The following is a 24,001-nucleotide window of genomic DNA, read 5'->3' as shown; positions in this document are numbered from 1 at the left end:
TTTTGATGCATGGCCTGTTCCCTTATTTGATAAATGCATTCATCAACTTGGAGCTTTACAGATGGCCTGTGGTGCGAAAAACCATTTCAACGTGTGTTGTACTTTTCCAGAGTGTTCCGGAGTGTTCCTGGTCGATACTCAAAAACACACTTTTTCAAGTAGTATGTACTACTAATGAATGCTGTTGATGCTGATGTTTGAAACAGTTGCACAACAACAAACCTTTGAGCAATGGTGAAAAAATTGCTGAAATGTTGTCCCTGTCTGTTGTTGTGGATATTGTAGACTATTATTTTGATTCCTCTGACACTGGCTGAACAAATCCTTTAGTTATACACATCAATGCATTCCTAAATACACCCACGTGAAAACAAACTGCACCATGGCCCCAAGGAAAATGGAGCCATGGGGGAAACAGCGGTACGGCAGTAAAACCGCAGCCTTGTTAGGACTCCCTCCTTGGTTCAACCACCTCCATCTCCCTCTGCTATCTCCCTCATATCACAGCACAGACACTTCACTCACCGCTTGAGTTGCTAATTACTTCATAATTACTTCATAATAACTTTTCGAGGTATAATCTAGTCTTCAGCGATGCTATTACTGCTACTACCTGCTGTTGGTGTCACTGTCAGTATTATCTGACACTTATTATTCGTATTATCGTCGTCGTTGTGATGAAGCGGCATCGTAAGGGGCGGAGCCCACCCCAGCCATGGACAGTTTGACCTCCTTCCCTCTGGACGGCGGTGTAGTGTTCAGCGGCTGTCCCCCTGCTGAACTCTACACCACTATGATCGCTCCCTCTGGACCTCCCCTAACCCCCCTGGATACGCCCACACACACACCTTCCTCTTGTGACTGCCCTTTAACCCCCTCCATCCCGGACCATCACACACACCTCCCTCTCGTGACTGACCTTTAACCCCCTCCCCCCTGGACCACCGTACACAGTGTCCTCCAGTGACTGACCTATAACCCTCCCACACATCTCCTGCAGCCATGAAACATTTGCATTATTCACATTTATACTAATGTCCATACTGTATATATCCGACCTCTAGTGCATTCATAATTGTACCACTATCTATATTTTTCGTATCTTGTCCCTTATTCACAGTATTAATCACTCATATCAAATTCTGACATCTTACTACTATTACTTGTACTTACTTTATATATACTTTACAATACATGCCTTACTTACTGCTATGGCTGCATGTATACACTAACTGTAAATTTGTTATGGTGTTCATCACCATTGTTCTATTATCCATACTGTGTAGTCGACAATATCCCACTATACGTATGTACATACTCTGCATTTACTGCATTTTTTGCACTTCTCTGATCATCTTTTTATTGCCTCAGTACATGTACTCTGACGACATTACTGCTGATTGCTGAATCTTAATCTCTAATCTGATTCATAATGCAATCTCTTATAGTGTGTATCATACCAGCAAGTTGTTGGTAACCCACAGAGTTGGCCTTTAGTGGACGATGCACCCCGCTGTTTCTCTTTGGGCTCATCCATGTGCACACTGGCACATGCACAAGCACACGCACACACGCACACACACACACACACACACACACACACACACACACACACACACACACACACACACACACACACACACACACACACACACACACACACACACACACACACACACACACACACACACACACACACACAGACACACAGTCAGAGGGTTTATCCATAAAAGGAGACTTTGGTGAGATTAGATCCTCTCACTGCATCCCTATCATAATCCATTAAGCCTGCGGGAAAAGAGAAATGCTGTATTACACAGATTTTATGTGCTATGCCATTTCACATGGGACTTTCTTGACACATCCCCTTCGGTAACCTATACATTCAATAATCCACATCAAATCCGGATGGGAGGGTCTGCTCAGGTACAGCTGTGAGAACTCAATGACACTGACCGACTGTCAATCTCGTCATCTTGCTTTCGTCCTTTAAATGACCTTGCTGTCGTCCTTTAAATGATCCACCTGACTTTTCTTTTTAGTTAGTTGAAGTTGCATGATTCATTTAAGAAGTGAAAATGCATTTTTTCATGGACTTGAACACGTCCTACCAGCTGTCAGTCCGTGCCCGTACCCTTAGTGCGTTTGAAACCGGATGACGGAGGCCTTTCTAAGAAGCCTTGCTTGACTGCTGAGTGGTGAGTGGTCTGCGGAAGAGATGTTTAAAGGTAGCTTTCCGGACTCTCCAGGATAGTAGGATCCTCCAGTGATCCTGATTCAATCTTCTTCCACACATAAAAAACATGGGAAGGTCGAAAGTATCAGTTATATAATCAATAGTATTAAGTGACATGGACCTTATTCCCCTAGTGGCCATCTTGGTTCTTAACAGTAGCTGGTGGGTAAACTAAATGTAGGATTCCCAAAAAAAGTTCCCCCATCCAGCTAGTGTTCTCCATCAAAATGGCCACTAGGTGCAAAATGCCCATTAGCTGTGGGATGGGTCTTTTGCTTTTGGTATACGGTCAAGTCATGAGGGGGGGAGGGGCAGAGGTGAGAGATTTACAGACTGCAAAGACCTTGAAGTTCTACCGGGTAGTCTGGGTCATACTTATTTTGTACACGTAAAAGATAAATCCTATACTAATGAGGTTACAAGTCAAGGAGAGCATGGGGAAGAAGACCTATTAGGATTCTTTACCAGTAATGTTTTCATAGCGTTGCCTTTAACTTTGTTACCTTGCTGATGTGAGCTTATAGGCCATTGCGATTGGTTATATCTAATTGCCAAATTTTCTTAAATACTATTCAAGGCATCTGCATAAGCATCTGTGTGCAATATTAACCTTCTAGATTAATTAATATCCACATTTTCTCTCCTCCGAAAAATGTTTGGCAGGCAAATATGAACACGTGTCAGTAGATTGAATAATTGCTCTCGTACCAAGATATTAAGTTTTGCTTGGCTCATCTTGCGCTCGTTTTGTTCAATGTCCTCTTCCTGGCAAACGCGTAAGCTCTATGTTTTTGGGGATTGTTTTGGAGTAGACAGCTGAAAACACACAGCTGAAAACACAATTGTAATGTTCCGCATGCATGTATTTTGGTGGTAATTTATCTCAAAAATACACTGGGAAAAAAACAATGTTTTTGAGGGTTTCTGTGGCAGGAACCTCTAAGGTATATTGGATGTTGTGTGTTTTAATTTGATATGGAAAATACATGGAGCAAGTGATAGATTTGCAGGTTGCATCGATTAGAGTATATTTTATCAGTGTGAAGCTTACATGCAGAGACATTGAGTTTGAAATTCTTAATCTTCTGAATAAGCAGTTGTTTAAATCAGCCGCCTTTTGAAACACTCGCTTGACACTTCTCTCTCTTTTGTTTGATAATCCAGCTGGCAGATTATGCAGATCATGGTTTCAAAATACAGCGCTTATCTCTGTCATTGTGCCAATGATCTTTTATGTGAATAAATCTTGACTTTTGTGAAATTCCTGTGTCTGCAGTACACTTTCCTAAGCATTTTTGCCATCGGTTACAAATGTGGGGTTCGGTCCCGCTGAGACCCATCCAGGCCAACGTGACATAATGCTGATGACACATGGTGTGTTCAGACTGTCTTTGTGCCATGACCTGGCACTGCAGTCCATGTCACACTGCTATTTTAATCCGTCTGACTTACGCGCATGCATGCACACACACACACACACACACACACACACACACACACACACACACACACACACACACACACACACACACACACACACACACAGTTACACAGAAACAAATGCACACAGAAATGCACCCTCAAACACCCATGTACACTCACAGACAAATACGCACATGCACATGCACCCACCCACACACACATGCACACACACACTAAAAGATAAGCACGTACACACATGCAAACACACACACACACACACACACACACACACACACACACACACACACACACACACACACACACACACACACACACACACACACACACACACACACACACGTGCACACAAACGCACGCGAACGCGCACACACACACACACGCATAGCAACAGACCCATAGCAGCAGCTGTGATCACGGGCCCAGCAGAGCCATCTTTCATGTGGCTCCGGGCTCTATCTCCTGAAACCTGGCTGGGTCAGCGATGCATTGTGCCCCGAGGCCCCATTGACCAGCATCGTGTGATCACCTGCTGCAGCTCTGCCTTCCTACTTCCTCTGAAGGACATCCTCAACATCCCCTCTTGACGCACTGCCCTGTCTTCAAGGTTTTTGAAAACAGGTCCCCATATGTCTCATCTCCACTCACAAACTTGATTTGCCGCACTGAGTGATCTGGGTGAAAGCGCCTGCTGATGAAATAGGAGAAGCCTGCGCTGCTTAATGGGCTTGTCCTGTTCTGCAAGAGCCCATCCCAGAATTAAGATTCATGATCGCAGCCACAAGCCACAGATAAATAATATATCGTGTTCACTCGTGGCTGTGAGTCACTCACTTTGTCAGAGTATGAGGCAATATTGATTCCCTGAATATTGACTCGGCAATTGTTGACCCCACAGTCTTTACCCCAATAAGATAGACATTTATGTTATCTAATTCTCGTACCATCCGATCGATATGAGATTGCTATTGTTTATATAAATAACCTATAGAAATTGCTTTTTAGTTCAACCAATGTGGGACAATCGGGATTTCATCGACCAATAGAAGGAAATTACTTTTCTCTTCCAGTTTTGCGATAGTTTTGGAAAATAACTACATTTTTGAAAAATTAAAACACATAAATCGATAATCTTGTGTTGTATCAATCTGTTAATCAATGACACTGTAAATTAATCCAACAAGGCGGAGGGGTGTGGTGTTGCAACCCGGGCATTCAGTTCAGATGTGAGACTAAATCGTCCAATCACAGGCGGCCTTCCTGGCTTCAGATGATCACAGTGTCACGGAGGCTCAAGTTGCAGTGGCAGTCTCTGTCTGTCACTACTGCGTTTGCATGCCCTTGCCTTATATAAATGTGTTTTTCATGGTTCACAGACTGTAACGGGTCAATGGAGCGCTGGACACAGGTTTTGCTTTTTCCCCAAGGAAGTTCTTTTATTGCTTTCCATAAACTTATAAATCAAAGGCAATTAGACAATTCTAAATCAAATTCTGCTTGGCGCGATCTCTGGTGGCGATCGGCTCCTTTCTCCTCCCAATCCTTCCTGGATTCCCCACCTCACTACAAGACAAAAGCAGGCACATAAATACAAACACTCCCTGATTGGCCTGAGTGCCGACACCTGCCCGCACTCAGGTCCAATCCCCCCAGCCAATCCGGTGCTCTCCCAACCTGCCCATACTCCCCCTGCAGGCCAGACGTCGCACGTCCCCCCACACACACACACACACACACACACACACACACACACACACACACACACACACACACACACACACACACACACACACACACACACACACACACACACACACACACACACACACACACACACACACATACCTGACATACCTCACATGTCTACGAGGGGATTTGTGGGGATAATATCTGTATCACGTTCAACGATAAACACAAAGATGTAAAATGAGGGAGAGGGAGAAATCCTAAGTCACTTTTTAGTACATACGTTGAGGTCAAGTCTGGATGCGATCATGTGACCGTATCCCTTTTCCAATATGTACAACACACAAACAGCCAATATGTGAATATATAAATCATGTCTGTTACTTTGTCCCCCCTATACCAGCTGCTCTCTAGCATTGTGACACTATGTCATCGCTCCTCCACCCATCATCCATGAGCGGTAGTTGTTGAAGCATTAATTTGATGCAAACTAAAAGAGTAAGGTATGCAGTAATAGCTTTTTTCCAATGAATTATGTATATCCACCATGGCTCAATTTGTAAACTTGCCCATTAGGCTGTCAACCCTCACAATGAGTTAGTGCCTTCTCTGAGGAACTGCATGACAGTGATGTTCAGGCTGCAGGTATTCAATTATTTGTATATGCAAGCTGCTCGAGAACGGTAGACGGTGTTGACTCCTTTCAGTGGTAAACGTTTGCTTCCCTCCTCTCGTGATGAGCTTTGGATTTTTGATGTGCAGCGTTTATATGAGTCTTAACCATTTGATTAGTTCCTTTAATGAATGCACAGATCCTAGCAAGTGGCCATATGGTCCAATATTACAACAATTCCCTCCTTTCTTCCCGTGGTTTGAAGCTTGTTCCCATGTCGTCAGGTTTTGTAGTGTGGAGAACAGGGTCCTCGTTAAAGGATATCTGCCTCACCATGTTCCCATCCCTGCTGTGCAGCAGGCCAGTGGTTTCACTGCAACACTGGAGAGGACAAAAACAAGTTAATTTTGGACCGGACCTCCACTTCAAGTTGATGTAGCTTTGATTCATCAGCTGCAGCTCGCCGTGCAGTGAGGAGGGGGTAACTAAGCTATGCAGTGTCCCATGGTGGATCCGAACAATATAAGTTACGTTATTATACGTACTTGTTAACAAATATAGGAAGTCCTGCCCCAGCTTTGGAGTCTGGAGTAGCACCTTCTGTGGCCCATTAAATCATATAAGCCATGAGTCTGAGCTCTATTCCTGGCATCCTGTTCATGTCGTACTCCTCCTTTGCAGTGTCAGACACTGTCAAGAGTCATCTTCACGCTTGCTTGAAGCTCTCCTTTGTCAGAGGCATGGTTTAGCCTTTCAAACATTTATCCAAAGTTTTGGGTCTCTTCCCCAGAGCGTGAAGCATCTAGATGGTGGTCCCGTGCATAAGTCACATGTGGTCCCTGCATAGGGATGATATTCTGGTTATTGGAACCAAGAGGGCATGCAGTTTTAAGCCACTTGAAATGATCTCATATATTTTAAAAGATAATATAAAGATGACTAATGATAATTATTAAACAGCTCCGTTCCAACAAGGCCGTGCATTGTGGCCTATCAGTTTGCCTCTCATCATGCTTAAGTTTGGCAAGGCAATCAGCAAGGTGCATACATCGTTCATTGCCGTGTTTATTAACATTACAGACAGCCATTCGAGGAAGAAAGAAATCTTTCCCTTCCAATGTGAGGAAGATTTTGTTTTTCTCTGAAGCAAGAAGTGAGATTTGTATTCTGCGGATCGTTTCTGAGATTAACTGGAACCTCAGGGCAAGTCTTGTAAAAATGAAACCGCAGTTAAATGAGGACTCCCTTGTAACCCTCCACTGAATAATTAATATCCAAGTATTCTCACTTAGTATAGACGCTCATCCTCAAGTTAAGCCCCTCTCCATCGGTCGTGAAAGAAACGAACAGACCGAGGTGCGATCATCTTCTCCTCACGTCCGTTCCACATTCTGACTTCTTTGAAGGCTAATAATCTGTCATTTTTTAAAACCTAGATGGGGACCGGTTGCAAAACGTCAGTTTGTCCCCGAGTCATACCGCCCCCAGGTGTCTCTGTGGTAAAATCCCTTCCCGTTTGAAGTCTGTCCTCTCCTGGGGCCGCTCCAGCGAGCGCCCCTCCAGAGAGGGCAACGCCTGTGAGCATAACGGGTCTTTGAGGATCCTGATCAAATGGCGGAGCGGTGACCCGTGTGTGTGTGTGTGTAGGGGGGGGGGATCATTTCTTAATACCTTACCCCTCGCCTCTTAACCACCTTGATGCGGAGAGACGTCCGAGCGGGACCGGATACAGCCGCCGCCGTCCTGGGCCTCCAGGGCTGGATTGATCTGGGAAGTGATGGGGGGGCTTCTCCGTGTCCTTCTCTTCTCTTTCCCCTCGCCCACGCACCTCTCTTTGAGCGGCATTCCAAATTCAAAAAAGAACAAATGCTAAACTTGGATCAAAGGGAGCAGAAAGGGACGGCTTCTAGGGGGATCACAGAGAAGCGAGCGAGGAGCAGGGGGATTTATCGTCCGAGGAGGGCTGTGAAGGGGGGGCCATGAAGGGGGCAGGGCAGGACGCTGGTGTTTTCAGGAGGGTTATAAAATCAGAGGATGAGTATAGCAGTGTTGGGCGGCGGAGCTTAGCGGCCGCCAGTTATGTGCAACGCAGATGATGATGTGTTTCTGTTGACATCATTCTGTGAGCTGTGTTCCCCACAACCTGCCACCGTTGCCGAGGCTGCCTCTGTGGCCTGCTTCTCAGATGAATCATGCCTACTACGCATGTGCTGTGTACCAAGCTGATTTGTAAGAGTAATGTATGAATCTGGGGCTCCTGCAGCGCCGCCACACAACTTTCGGCTGCTGTCATGTGTTAAACGTCATACTTTTGGGTGCTTTTTCACACACACACATACACACACGCATGCACAAACGGACACGGATGTAAGACACCCACACACACATACACACAGACACCACACAAATACACCCACGTATACAGAAACACACATGCACACAGCTAAGCATTCTATTGCAACACATGCCGTCCTCTGATGTAGCGACCTAGCGCTGGGCTAGCTCTGTGCTACCGCCAGAAATCCATTGAAGTACCCCTTTAACTCAAATCCTAAGTTACCCAGCAGCAGTTACACTTCTGTGAGTGGAGGCTGGAAACCCACAGGCAGACTTAGAAAATGATCACAGCTTCCAAAGCTTAGAACCAATCATATGTGTAAATATATATTTATATACATCCACACAAATTGTGTGTGTGATAAATGTTGAATGATATGGAACAAAAAAATAAACCAATTGAATCCAAAGCCCATGGCTCTCCGATGGGATTGTGTCTGCTGTCTCTCCTGTGATGCGACGGGGAAGGCGGGTAGAGGGAGTAGAGTGGGTGGGGGTGGCCTAAGCAGTCGTTGCTTCATTGCACACCTTGCTTTTTACTCATTAGAACTGACAACTGACCTTCACCTTACCCTCGCTGTGCCTGTGTCTGTGTCTCTTTATGTCTATGTGTTTGTGTGTGTTTGCATGTGTATGCCTGTGCGTGTGTTCATCTGCGTTAGTGTGTTATTGATTCTTGCGGTTTGTGTGTGCATGTGTCTTTGCGCACGTTCGGCATGTATGGATGTTTAAGACGAAGCCAAAGCTTAGGCAGTGTGCAGGGGAAGGGACTAGGCTCGGTCCAGGGTGTGGAAGACCCCCTTCGCAGCTTGGTTTCACTGAGCCTCAGTACACATGACGTCCCAACAGCGTCATCCATTATTCAGCCAGAGAAGTTATGTACACCACTCACTGTTGAAGCACAGCAAAGGTCAACACACTATAACATGACTTGTGTGTGTTTGTCTGTTTGGGTGTGGGTGTGGGTGTGTGTCTGTGGCTGTTTCGGGTGTTTGTCTATCTCTCTACGTGAGTGTGGTTATGTGTGTGAGTTTGTGATTTTATGAGTGTGTGTGTGGGTGTCTGTCCTTCTCTGTGTGTGTGTGTAGTTGTGGGGGGGAGGGCATTGCATGGTTCTTGTTGTGCCCCAGGGGGGCCACATCCTTGGGGGAAGGGTCTCCACCCACCACGGCTCTGGAGACGTCTGGCCCTCCTGGCATTTATGGCTATTGATCTGCAGCAGATCGGGTCCGTAGGGCACTGCAACTAAGGTTATAGTAACAAAAATATAGGTACAATCTAGACCAATTTTGCTGTTTCAAGGAGTGTAGGAGTGTTGGAGTGTAGCTTGTTGGCACATTTTCTGATTGCTAATGTTTATATGTTACATATTAACAACGAAAGTAGAGAGCATGAAAGGGGTTCTGTAAGTTTGGGTTGTAGTTTCAGCAGCACAATCAAGGGGTTTCCCCAGCATATCCAACATGAAGCTGTGTGTGGTTCCCACCATGAGGCTGTTCTGCCGATAATCAAGTCAGGGTTGTACCGCACGTAGATTATCACACAGCCACACAATAAATTTGCTAAGCCGCATTTCCTTCTCAAGACACAGGTATGCCTCAGTAACAAGAAAATTGGTACACCCACTCACACCCACAAAGTCAACTGAGCTGCTTCAAATGTTCAACTTAATTTAGCCTCTTCTGTATCTGATTCACAATATTGTGGGAACAGCTTTGAGGCGGTCTTGTTATTTTCCACCTATCAGCAGCGAAGATAAACATACTTTGAAATTGTAAGCCTATATTTTTCCAATGCAGTGATGGTGTTTGATAGCATGGACTTTCAGTCAGCAGCGGGGAGCTGACCGCTTCGTCACACTTTTGCCCCTGAGTTCCTTTGGCAGAGCCTACAACTGCACTTATTAAACATCAGGGATAAAGGAAAGGCTATGCTGGCTGTAGAAATCTGTAGAATCTGCGTTACTCAAATATAACAAATATGTCTTTTAACCAATTTAACCGTTCAGAAATGAATTGGGGAACAAACAATGCTGTTAACCAAATGCCCCCTCCCTATAGCTCTGTTGTAAATGTTACATGGTAGCGCTGGAAAGGAGCATGGTGGCTCGGCGCCACTATGGCACCGTTTGGGGAGAACCCTGCTGTTAACACTCAGGACAAATGGGCCGGCCCGCTGCCTGGGACCTTTCTGAAGGCAAGGGCCAGAGCTTTTTGGCGCAGGTGATGAATTATGTTTGGTTTTCTGTTCTATTTGAATGGAGTTGAGGAACATTTACGACTGAGTGCTTGGGTTACTAATTTGTCCCCTGAGGCGTCCTATAGGTATCCCTCGATTACACGTATTAGTTTTCTTTTTAGAAGGCTTATGATTGTGATATTTTATACATGGCCTCGCACAAAATTCCAGCGGGTGCATATTGGTTCCGGTTAACCAATACCTTCACTTTCCTCTCTGGTGTCGTTTAAATGGATCTGAAACAAGGTGAACCCCTTGTTTCAGATCCATTTCAAACTGAACAAAATTGTTGTGCTGAGAGTTCTAGGAGGGAGATGGGAGATGTTATCTCTGTGGTTACGACCCACAAACTATTTTGGTAGTCGTCGTAGAGTATAAAGAGGGTTTTCAAGGAGCAATGTCCTGAATGAAATGCAGCACTCACTGTGGCATTATAACAAAAGTGTCAGAGATGCCTAACCCTCTTTCTCACGCTGACACCTTAGTTCATCCTTCAATGTCACACAAAGAACACGGCTGTAGTTGGGAGCAGAGGAGAACAACATGCATAAACGGTTTGGCGGAGACTGGCAAAATCAGGATTTAACCCCAGTTCTATCTGAATTCCGTTGATATTTAGTAACAGTGCAAGATGGAGTAGATGACTATGTTGACGATCATAGAAGACGGAGCAAGATATATGAAACACTTTTTCACCTTTGTCTCATTAAGTCATCGTGTTGTTTTTGTGGTGTTAGCGTATTACCACTGATCCTTGTCTATTGTAACTAAGTATAGTCTCACTTGTCATTGCCAAAGTTATGCCGTCCCCCATAAGACTAGCTATACATTTTTGAGGACGTGCATAACCAAGGCACACAGTGACTACAGTATATGATTGCAGGTATTTTTCATATGCGACCGCATATTGAACAAGATGTTATTACTGATATACTTATTCATCCAAACCATACACATACCCTATCCAAAACTGCCTGAAAACCTTTTGATTAGAAAAAAACGCTATAAATTTTAGTTGTAAAACACCACACTTAGCTGAGCGTATGGTCAGGCACCCACATGAACTCATTTTAGTGCTGCGGCTCTTTGATCCATCTGCTGAGAGGGAGATGTGATGAGAGTCCCAAACAATATCATTGTTTCAATAGCATCAGGATGCTCCAGGGTACTGTTGCTTTGTGCCAGCTCTTTCCACCGTGAGTGGACCTTAGTTTAACACCTTTCCCTAGGTTGTTATTGGTGGCTATTGGATGTTCTCCTTGAATCATTCTTTTTTGGTGGTGTTTTTCTCAGTATAAAGCTCAAGTCCCATAGCTTAGATGTATTGAACCATGAGAAAATAACAATTGTTATTACAACAACGATAGTTACATATTTATTTAGCCAAAACCTTTTGTCACCATCATATTTGAAAACATTGTTTTTTCAAGCAGAAATTAATGAGTGATGGGTTCATCGGTTTTTTTTTTTTCAAAGTGGGCTTCATAATAGGAAAGGTGTGTGTGTGTGTGTGTGCGGGTGTGATTATGTGTATGTTTTTTTTTGTGTGTAGCTTTCATTGATTTGTAAAAGCTTTTTCATGCAATAAGCACGCTATTAGACACCTAATTTGAGCACTCTGTCAGTTATAATGGGCTGTCTGGCTCAACAATTTAATGGAAAGTACACAGCTTCAAATTTACTTGTTAGGGCAGTCTGCAGTCCTGCGGCACAAAAAATAAATACACGCAGATGATAACGGAATAACTAGGAAATACCTGTTCATCATTCAGCACACATATCCCTTAATGCATGATGAATATGGATGTGAATCATTTAAAGTGCTTTCACAAGTCTAGGGCCACTTAAGTGAAAAGGTCGTGACAGGACAGAATTTGCTCTTTGCAACTTTTCCGAGCTCATGGAGATTACAGATCTAACTTAAGGCCCTTTTCAACAGTCTCTGCTGACATTTTTCCTAGCTGAGCTATTTGAATGACCCATCATCTGCAGCCAGGGAGGCTCTGCTGAGACAGGGTTGCAATCTGCATTCAGCCCTCTATAAGCTCCGTCGACGGAGAAGAGCGTTAACTTATCCTAGGTAGACGAATGTTCTTTTTTTTACACAGTTGAGGTGTGTGAAAATAATAGGCTAATTCACAATCTGATTTGTCAAACAGGGATTTGACAGGTTCAGTTCTAAAGATACAATGCATAAATTAATTATATTTGGAAAATTGTTTCCTAATGGACAAAAAACAAACTACAACTACTAGTTTTGTCCAGGGTTCACTTGTGTGCGTACAGTTTTCTTTGCAAATGAATGGTTCCTACTTTCCCCACATGTATTGTAAAGCAGCCCTGGCTACAGTGCTGATTGGCCAGTGCCTTGATCATGTGACTGACCACGTGATCCCTCCCACCCCTTCAGGTGACCACCCTGGTGAACACCAGCAACAAAGGCCCGTCGGGGAAGAAGAAGGGGCGCTCCAAGAAGGCCCACGTGCTGGCCGTGTCCGTGGAGCAGGCCACCCAGAACTTCCTGGAGAAGGGTGAGCAGATCGCTAAAGACAGCCAGGACCTGAAGGAGGAGCTCATCGCTGCCGTGGAGGATGTCCGCAAGCAAGGTGTGGAGCGGCACGAGGATGTTGTGTTTCCTTAGTATGTCACCTTTGTTGTAGCATTGGTCACTGCACGGTAATTATGCCCTGTGTCCTGTACAACTCATATGATAGAAGTTCCTCATTGGATAGAAGTTAGAAGGAGGTACTGACTTGGCCTCTGCCGCCTCTAACATTTAGTTGCAGTCGGATAGTCCAAAAGATGATGTCCATTCAGAAGGACTTCACACTGGGCTATGTTAGTATGCAACGGCGATGTAATGGACTGGGGTTTGTCCTGGTTCAAACTATAATGTTCAGAAAATGGACTTCTAAAAGCACAGCTATACAAACGTGGTGAAACACGGTGAATAATTATACTTTATTGCTAAGTTTGGAATTGAAATAAAAAAAGGAATATGGGCTACCAGTTATAAAAGGGAAACAAAATAGTTGTAACATTGATAAAGTTTGCTCATGCTCACACACCTGTCCACTTATATTCAAAATAAATTAAAAGGATAATCATGAAATAATTCATCTATAAATTCCCCAAATAACAAAAGATCATGTGTTTTGCTTTGAAACATTCAGTGTGATTATTGACTCAATGCTCGACTTTGATTCTATGGAGCTCACATCAGTGCTGAATGATGGATGAGTGATGTCCCTCTTAGCAAGCCCTATCTCTGCACCATAGCAGCTGTTGGCCATAAAGTCCTCCTCTTGGCTCCCGCTGAAGCTGAAGTCAGGGGGTTTCTTGAGCAGCATATAAACAAATCAGTGGAAAGCAATCTCCTTTAACGCCAACATAATCAGTGCAACGATACTGAGTCGATGACCCAATAAGTAAATCACTTCAACGCACCTTAATATGTGCACCAATAGCAAGAAGGGACCACTGTATGTCAACGACCTATAAACACTTCCATAGGGTCTGATTGGGTCTGCTATAAACTACATTGTTTCAATAAGCATGTGAACTGTTAAAAATTGTCATAATCATTATGTACTATTAGGGGATAAATATTCCTAGCCTTTTTTCTTTTTCTGCTAACACCGTTCTTACACTATCCCAGCAATAAGCATTATTGTATCTACTAGTGATATTGGAAGCTGAAATATACTCAGTTGAATACCCCCATGAACGGCCCCATAAAGCGGCTACCTATGAAGAGGTTATCAAAACTCGCGCTCAGATTGAAAGAATAAAGAGATCAGATTTGCTGCATTGATGTGATCATTATGTCCAAAAAGCTTGCACTAAATTGAACTGGTTTCACATCACTCAGTGTAGGATCTCATTATACATACATTTCCACATGTTCAGCATTCTACAGCTCATGTTAGATGAGCATGAAATATAATTTAGCCAGGAGGAACATGTCCTCAGTTCTGGTTGTTAAGCTTGTCCCGAATGGCTGCATGTCTGGGTGATGGAGTGAACACGTGCCACAGTGATGGGCCAGTGTGTATGCGTGGTTGGTTTGAAGCAGACAGCGACAGGTTAAAGAGAGACGGGAGCAGAGATAGAAGAGTCGATTAACAGTCCCTGAATAATACCCAGTACTTCAAGCTCTGTGTCTATGCTTGAACACTCGTAAATGTAAAGAGCCTGATTTCCCTGGTTCTCCACACATTGTTAAAGACGAGTATCTGTGCTTGTTGTTGTTGTTCTAAAAAGCGATCAGCTAGTTTATGTAAGAGTTGGGGGCAGTGTACCATTTCAAATGCTTCTCATCACTTTTATGATGCCTTTACTTTTGAGATAAAAAAAATCACCAATGCCTTTAAAACGTTCTTGTCTTTGAGCGAGAAGTTGATGGGGCTTCACTTGAATGAAAGGTTTGTCCCCACAATAGATGTGTTTTTTCTGTTCAGTTACCCCATGTCAGCATAAAGTGTGGTGCTAGGCACATGTTGTTCTCCCAACTTTTTATAATGCACTGTCAGCTCCAGTTTGCCACCAGTACTATTGATGGCAGCCTTTGACAATACAGCACAGAGTGCTTCTCTTCAACCATGAAATAGATTAGCAGTGACATGGCTTGTCTAAAACAGAGAGTACCTCCGAACAGACATTTTTCACTGTTCACTGTTGGAAAGACAAACGCAGTGCTGTTGTTTTTCCGTCTCCTTCAAAAAAAAATCATAGAAAAAAGGCTAGTCCAGATGATTCAAAGTCAGAAGACTTTTCAATAACCCAAACTGCACGCAAAAAAGACAGAGCACAGTACTCTGCTCTGGTCTCTATATCTGTATATGGCATGTGCATTTATTATTTTCTGAGCTACCTAGGGGAACGAACAAGCCTATTTCCATTAAGCTTTTTATTGCTGACATTGCCGATGTAGAATAAAGCAAGTGCTTTCACGGTAAGGTGAGATTGCTCAACTCAATCAAAACTTCCAGTAAGTGTAGGTGACGGATGGCTCTGTGGCTTGAAGAGCAATTCAACCCAAAACCTTTTTTCTTTTGTTGTAAACGTGGTAATATGTCTACATGGTCGTCAAAATAAATATAAATATAAAATAAAAAGTAAAATCCTATGTATTCCCCAAAATGCTTTGAGACCGTTCCACTCTGCTTGGAGCGTAGGTAAAAGTCTTTTTTTGTGACGTTTGTCAAAGTGCCTTTTCCGAGGCACTTCGTCTAACTCCACATTGTGTGGATAGTGAAGCTGGGTCTGAGCAGCGGTATATATAATGTCCTGGGTCTGGACACCTATAGAATAATGCTACAGTGGGTGGCGCATTTCATGTAAAACACAGCTCATTATAGCGCTCGTACACAACAACTACGATGTAAAAAAGTATTACAAAGATGGCGTGGGTCGTAACCATGGGGATAACACGCCCCCACCTCCTTCATGAAACTCTCACTTTTTTTTATCTCATAGTGTTCGAATTCCAGCTGAAGCAGTGGGTTCACTGACACTTTAAGCTACTTTTTACAGACAATAAAAGACGACTATGCTGGAAGTAGATCCCTGATTGTTGAATTAGACAAAAATAATGAAACAATGTAAAAATGCATTGTTGTTTATTTTATTAGTCCTCTCCTAAACCTATTAGGAGCCAATTAGAGCCCAGCAAACTGTTATTTGTACTATCGTTTTAGGATATTACTCAACAATACATGAAATAACATCCAATGGCAGAAAATAGAATTGTAAGCTTGTGGGGAAATGACTTCCTAAATCCTCTGATTCTGTGGCTCACCCTCTCATTTCTGGACCATGTTCGACAACAGTGCTCCTGTACTTCAGGCTAGCCAGACTCTAATCAACTCACCAGACACTTGTCCTGACCTGATTGAATTATATATTCTGTTGTCATACTGCACAGCCATGCCGCCCCCTCAGCCGTTAGTCTTGGGTGGCTGCTACACTGGGTACTGCTTCACTAACATTCGGGTGAAACGTGTGTGTGTGTGTGGGTGTGTCTGTGGTTATATCTCTTGGTGTCAGTCAGTTTGTATTTCTTTGAGTGTGTGTGTGCATGTGCATATGTCTTTGTGTGTGTGTGTGTGAGTGTGTTTGAGAGTGTTTGAGTATGTGTGTGTGTGTGCATGTGTTTGTGTGTGTGTGTGCCTGCCTGCACACACAAATAATTCCAACGACAACACATATTGATTGTCGTGCTCCCAAACAAGTCAACAAGTGAGCCCGTCATCAGGCCATGCTCGATCGGGAGCTGCATCTGGGGGGTTGGGGGCAGCGTCTGGGGAAGATGGGGGCAGCGTCTGGGGGGAGGGTCCCACGGGCTGCTTATTATCAATCGAACAATACGTGTTCAGAGACGCCGCCACTCTCTGAAGCTCTGCATTTAGGTTTCGACCAGAATGGTTCGAAGGCAGACACAGACAGACAGACAGAAAGACAAACACACACACACGCACGCATGCACGCGCACACACACACACACGCACGCGCGCGCGCGTGCGCGCGCGCACGCACGCACGCACGCACGCACGCACGCACGCACGCACGCACGCACGCACGCACGCACGCACGCACGCACGCACGCACACACACACACACACACACACACACACACACACACACACACACACACACACACACACACACACACACACACACACACACGCAGACCGCTCATTACACTAGCGTCTGTGCGGGGGGCCTTGTGTTGTGGGCTGACGGGGGTCCCTGCTGTGCCTCTCCCCAGGGGAGACCATGCGCGTGGCCTCGTCGGAGTTCGCCGACGACCCCTGCTCCTCGGTGAAGCGCGGCACCATGGTGAGGGCGGCCCGCGCGCTCCTCTCGGCCGTCACCCGCCTGCTCATCCTGGCCGACATGGCCGACGTCATGAGGCTGCTGGCGCACCTGAAGATAGTGAGTACCACGTCGTCTTCCTCGTCACCATAGTCGTCGTCCACATTGTCGTTGTTCTCGCTGGTTCCATCACCGTGTGCGCCGTTGTTATCCTCATCATACTGATCCTCATAGTCACTGTCGTCATTACCAGTATCATAATTTTTTTCATGATCATTACAATCATCGTTGTCATCTGCATCGTCGTCATCATCATCTGAGAGACAGGAGAGCAGGTTGGAGAAGAGCGGGAGAGACGTGTAGAATAGGAATCAAACCCGAAGCGCCCCCATTATCAACCTATTTATCACATAACTGTCTTCATCAACTGCATACTTTTCATTGCCTTAATCATCATTATCTCCATCATCATCATCATGTTTGTCCACCTAAAAGTGGCCGGTTCATCACGAGGTAGGAAGTTTTCTAAATGGAACCATCTGTGACGATCACTTCCCTTACAGCTCATTCGTAGACACAAACTACATTATAATGAGTGTACACCAACTGCAGTATACTTTATTGTACACAGACTATATTTTCTTTATAAATATCACAGTATGTTTAGTGCACACAAACTACAATATACTTTAGTGTAGACAAACTAACGTATACCTTAGTGTACACCAACTATAGTACACCTTAGTGGACACAAACTAAAGTATACTATGGTGGACACAAACAACAGTATACTATAGTGTACCAAAACTACAGTATACTTTAATGTACACAAACTACAGTATACTTTAGTGTGCAAACTTCATCGTCTCTTCCCACGCCTCCCCACACCGCTGCACCGAACACGATGCAGACGCTCCCGCTGGTTCAGAGATAAGGAACCCGGGGGAGAGAGGGCTTGATTTGACATCTGCTGCAGTGTTGCCTTCCTAATACTTTAACACAAGACTTTGCGTATTTGTCAGACGAGTCATCTCAGCACAACTCTACATTTCCATCTGTCTGTATGTGTAGTATAGTATTGCATTGGGTGGATGGGATATCATCTTGGAAATGTTTTATATATCCTTAGGTCATATCATATTCTTATACCATCATTTACAATATATTCATTACTAGTCTTACACATCAGATTTAGGATTAATCTATTGTGTAGCAGGCAAGCTCTAATCTGGGGGAACGGGGCCTTTTACTTTATTCCGCTTCACATTTGTTTCAAACAATTATGTTGCTTGAGGCGGGGATCTGTAAGCGCGTAACTGGAGAACACAAAGTCGGACAGCTGTAGTAACCTAGCAATAACTTACATAAATCCTCCTGGGAAGGCTTCAGCCACTTGCGCAAATGAGTTTACTGCAGTAGGATATCTATCCAGCGAAACAGGAAACAAGGCATGACTCCGCCCCTTCAGCCTTTTGTTTCCTGCTGAGGCTCTCTGCCGCCAGTCCCAGGACGGTCTGCTATAACGTAGAAGGAATGCTGGATCCCAGATAAGTCCGACATGTCAACAATACCCAACATATGGGATAACTAGAGGTTATCTTGGATGAGTTAAGGCTCGAGGTGCTTCCATTTACCAGTCAAACTTGGATCTCATCTTGCTTACTTTAAAATAAAGTTGACAGTCTACTCTGCATCACCATTGTAGTGGCTTTGGTTCATTATGTGGGACGTTGGGGGTGGAACCAGGCAGAGGAAAGGACATTCTGCGCTGTTTATTGGCCTCTGCAGTGTTATAGAACCCAGTTCATCCCAACCGTATGCCTGCATTTACATATAGATTAGCCAAGGCGGAGCCGTTATAGTCTAGTATATATCTTTTAGCACTGACCATCACGCTACCATTAGCTGGAGAGCTACATTTGATAGCCGCCTCTTAATGAGTCTGATAAATCTCATATTCCTTATATAGCATGCATCACTTATGTTTGGTAGGCTAATCATAATGACACACGCACAAACACACACACACACGCACGCACGCACGCAGGCACGCACGAACGCACGCAGGCAGGCACGCACGCACGCACGCACGCATGCACGCACGCACGCACGCATGCACACACACGCGCACTCATACACAAACGTAACGGGACTTTTCGCAAACCAGTGGGTCCAATCCCTTCCTCTAAACCACTCACTAATAAATGCCTTCACTATCTTCGCATGAAGTACTTCAGAATAAGAAGGAGGGTTTTTCTCTTCTAAAGTGTAATGACTTCTTTGTTACTTACTGTGTTATAATGGAGGTGATCATTGTGTGTGTGTGTGTGTGTGTGTGTGTGTGTGTGTGTGTGTGTGTGTGTGTGTGTGTGTGTGTGTGTGTGTGTGTGTGTGTGTGTGTGTGTGTGTGTGTGTGTGTGTGTGTGTGTGTGTGTGTGTGTGTGTGTTTCTCCTGGCTGACAGGTGGAGGAGGCCCTGGAGGGAGTGAAGAATGCGACCAATGAGCAGGACCTAGCCAACCGTTTCAAAGAGTTTGGGAAGGAGATGGTGAAGCTCAACTATGTGGCAGCTCGCAGACAGCAGGTAACTTTGGGCTCACACCCCCTTTCCCTTGTTCATATCTCTGGTCCTTATGTCCTTGTCCCTTTATCCCGGTCTCTGGTTCTTTATCACAGTCCCTTGTCCCTTTGGCCTTGTCACTGGTGCATGTCTCTGGTCCCTATCTCCTGTATCTCCTAGTTCCTGGTCCCTATCTCCTGGTCTTTGGTCCCTATCTCCTTGTCCCTGGTCCCAATCCCCTGGACTCCGGTCTCTATCTCCTAGTCACTGGTCCTTGTCTCTGGTCCCTATCTCCTGGTCTATTTTCCTTATCCGATGGCCTCTGGTCTTTATTTCCTGGTCCTGATATCGTGGATCATATCTCACTGGTCTCTGATCCCTATCTCCTGGTCTCTGGTCCCTATCTCCTGGTCCCTCATTAAAGAAACAGGGACAGACACATGGATACAAAGACACAGGCATGATGCAGACCATGGCAATACAAATGTGATAAGCAAATCAAAGCTTACTGTTTTCTTACTGTATCATTAGTATCACAATCTGAACGGATTAATACAATTGGGAAATGGAATACAGTGCTTAACAAATTAAACATCCACACTACATTTTGGTCGCAGTTCCTTTGAAATCTTAATATGCAATTTTATCTTTATAAAAAAAAAATAACATACATTTTATACAATATATAGGATTTAGGACCTTATTTAGGATTTCATGAACAATATTCTGCATCACTCCTGATTTGTAATACACAGCCTAAATGTCAAACTCATAAAATCCAAGTTTCAGCTATGTTTCAACCAGCTTTGCAATTAATGCCAGCTGAAAAACTCAATATTACCAACTGTTATGGGAAATTATGTTCAGAGCTGAGTACTTAAAATTATTGTTCCATTTTTATCGACGACCGGTCTCTGAAATTGTATTGTTGACCTTTAAAGCCAAGCCTACACGCTAAACATCAACCCACACTATTGTATATCTGTTGAATTTCCTTTTTTTGCACTATATTCCTCTTTATACCTCCAGTTGTTGCATCATCACTCCAGCTCCTTCGGTCTTTGCAAACAGCCACCTGCGGCAACATCTATCAGCGCCAACGTCTGTCTGTGCTAACATCTGTCTGGGCTGACACCTACTGGCATTGACATCTAGCTGTCATCTACCACGTCCCAGCTCTAATGTCTTCCTGCTGCCCCCCCCAACAGGAGCTGAAGGACCCCCAGTGTCGGGACGAGATGGCGGCGGCTCGCGGCGCACTGAAGAAGAACGCCACCATGCTCTACACCGCCTCGCAGGCCTTCCTGCGGCACCCGGACGTGGCGGCCACGCGCGCCAACCGCGACTACGTCTTCAAGCAGGTGCAGGAGGCCATCGCCGGCATCTCCAGCGCCGCCCAGGCCAACTCCCCCGTGGATGAGAAGCACGGGCACGCCGGCATCGGAGAGCTGGCCGCCGCCCTCAACGAGTTTGACGTGAGTCCGCCCACGCTCGCCGCACCACACACCTCTGTGTGCTTTATCCGGTCACTTGCGTTTACATTCAACCTGCACTGTGTTAGTGCAATACTGCAGGTAGCGAGCGCCTCAATGAAGTTATAGCACTAGAATGTTTCTTTCTTCCTCCACTAGAAACACAACCATCCACGAGTGTGTCCATCCAGGGATGGTTTCCTCTATGAATCGTTTTATTGTGATCCACTCTTGCCCCCCTTCATGGGGAATTCTCCACTTGAGTTTGCTGAGGGCTGAATGACAGAGTGCAGTTTAGGTCATTGGGAAGCTTTTATTCAAAGACACTTACTGAGCAAGTGAAACTGAGGACAATCAAAGCATATCAATCATAATTGGTTTTGCATGAAAACGAAATGCATGAAACGAGCAGCTATTGGAATTATTTGAATCAAGTGAATTCTTGTTTAGATCTCTTAATGCCTATAAGCTGTATTAGGGCTAGAACATTTGTAAAATGTGTTTTCTACATAGGGTGGAGACAAAGTTACCCTCACTTAAGGAAAGAAAATCATTTTATTTGTTAATAGTTCTGCTGAATGATTGTTTAATAACCTCCTACTCGATACCTGTAATCCTTATTGAACTGAATGTGTTGAGGACTGTGCATTTGGTTGGTTAGTGGTTCTGGCTTTGAGGCTGATTTGATTAATTAGTTCACACAGAAGCAATTGCAGGAAATATATCCCACACCACCACAGTAGATGCAGGCTGTTCTCTGTTCTTGTATGCCTGTGTATGTTCTTGATGTTCTGTGTTATTGCCACTGCGTGGGCCATGATATCCCACTTGGTGATCCTTTGCTTCCATCTAGTGGTCTTGAGGCGACAGTGAACAATAAATACAGCACAAGCCTTCAGAGTCGAAGTGAACCATGTAGTGTTTGGCGCAGCAGGTGGCACTGTTTTCTCCCTGTTTGAGAGGTCTGGCTTTGGCTTGTGGGCACAGTGGTGCCCTGCTGGGGCAGGAACCATGGAGGGCCTGCGCTGTGTAGTGACCTGGATTCGATTTCTACCTGTGGTCCTATGCATTATGTCTTTCCCTTTCTTCTTCAACCCCTTTGCCTGTTTCTATTCACTGCCCTGTCTTTAAATAACACAAAAGGATCAATTTTGAAAGAAGAAACCCCAGGTTGCCTCACACATGTGGATGCCATGTTAGAAAAGGGACCGGTTTAAATTGTAAGCTTGAAGTCAGCTAAAGCATACAAGGTGTTTTGCGTCATAGCGTTACCGAGGATAGCGGATGACCTCTAGGTTACTTCCACACTACCATGTTACCACATGACCACCAGGTTAACACCAGGTCACCCCATCGACAACCATAGCAATGCATAACATCCCAGTCAATACATGAGAAATGGATTCCACAGGCTCAACATACAGGGATTGATTCTATGCATGTGTGTGATTTACATACCAACTTTATTTTGGGGCTAATAAGGTGCAGCAAATAAAATCATGTAAATACAGGTCTGGGTAATTTTCTGTAAAATATTAAGCTTTATAAAATATTTTTAAAGATGATTATTGTCCCCATGAATCAACTGCTGATTCTGTTGGAGCACTTTGAAGTTAGAGGAGGAGAATTTGGCAGAGGACAGAGGAGCCAATTAGGGCTAAATCCTATAACACATTTTAAACCCAGTTAGACTAATTTGATATGGGGAGCTGGGTGCCTAAGCTGTCAAGACTGTTTAATAAGTTTCTTATTGTAAATATTAAGCTAACCGATAAAGACCTTGGAGGCTCATTATGAGCAGAGCTAGTGGCGGCTAAAGGAGTGGTTGCTATGTGCAGGGGGCAATAGTAAACAGCTAGTAGTGCATAACTAAGATCAGGGTCCAATAGTAAACAGCTAGTAGTGCATAACTAAAATCAGGGTCCAATAGTAAACAGCTAGTAATGCAGAACTAAGTGCAGGGTCCAATAGTAAACAGCTAGTATCACAGAGGTGTTTACTAGCATAGCTAACAAACCACAAGAGTGAGCTTCAATAGACAGTGATAATAGATAGTGTTCTTGCATAATATTATACTATCGTTTATCCAAAGCGTTTTACAAAGAGTGCATACTTTGGTGTCCCCAGTGGGAAATTAAACCCTAACCCTAGAAGTGTTTATTCCAATTGATTTATATATTTGCATATACATATACTATATGGCCATTTTACATGGCTATGCTAATTACTGTCATAGTGATGCATCATTTAAACACCTCCACCGAAGTGCCCGCTTTTAGGCGGGCACTTTGGTTTTGGGAGGTCCGTTGATTGGCCCAACCCAAAGACGGCTATTTTATGCCCCAGCGTTGCGCCGCTTTGATTGCAAACACAGTGAGCCTTCTCACTGATGACACTCAAATTGACTTCAAACTGTCTAACAACCAAGAAAACATGAAATTACATTCATGATTATTGCTCATAAAAAACCCCGCATATTGCGTTGTATTATACTTGCGTCACAATGTTTTTATTTAGTTTCCATTAAATATTTTAATTAAAAATTTTACGATTATTCTTGACTAAAATGCATGATGTTTTATAGCCCAATTTGGAAATACTGAT

The 24,001-nt window shown here is 44.3% G+C and overlaps 1 protein-coding gene across 1 annotated transcript in view; it reads left to right on the top strand.

Moving 5' to 3' along the window:
- ctnna2 (catenin (cadherin-associated protein), alpha 2) overlaps window positions 1-24,001 on the top strand; it is a 276,746-nt gene that overhangs the window by 28,342 nt on the left and 224,403 nt on the right. The window contains exons 3-6 of the mRNA XM_056587211.1: window positions 12,961-13,156; window positions 17,320-17,486; window positions 19,830-19,949; window positions 21,134-21,400. Of these exons, the coding sequence (XP_056443186.1) occupies window positions 12,961-13,156; window positions 17,320-17,486; window positions 19,830-19,949; window positions 21,134-21,400 (750 nt within the window). The remainder of the gene's footprint in view (window positions 1-12,960; window positions 13,157-17,319; window positions 17,487-19,829; window positions 19,950-21,133; window positions 21,401-24,001) is intronic.

Source organism: Gadus chalcogrammus, chromosome 3, assembly GCF_026213295.1.
Source record: "Gadus chalcogrammus isolate NIFS_2021 chromosome 3, NIFS_Gcha_1.0, whole genome shotgun sequence".
Classification (NCBI taxonomy): Eukaryota; Metazoa; Chordata; class Actinopteri; order Gadiformes; family Gadidae; genus Gadus; species Gadus chalcogrammus.
This window is presented reverse-complemented; position numbering and strand designations above follow the sequence as displayed.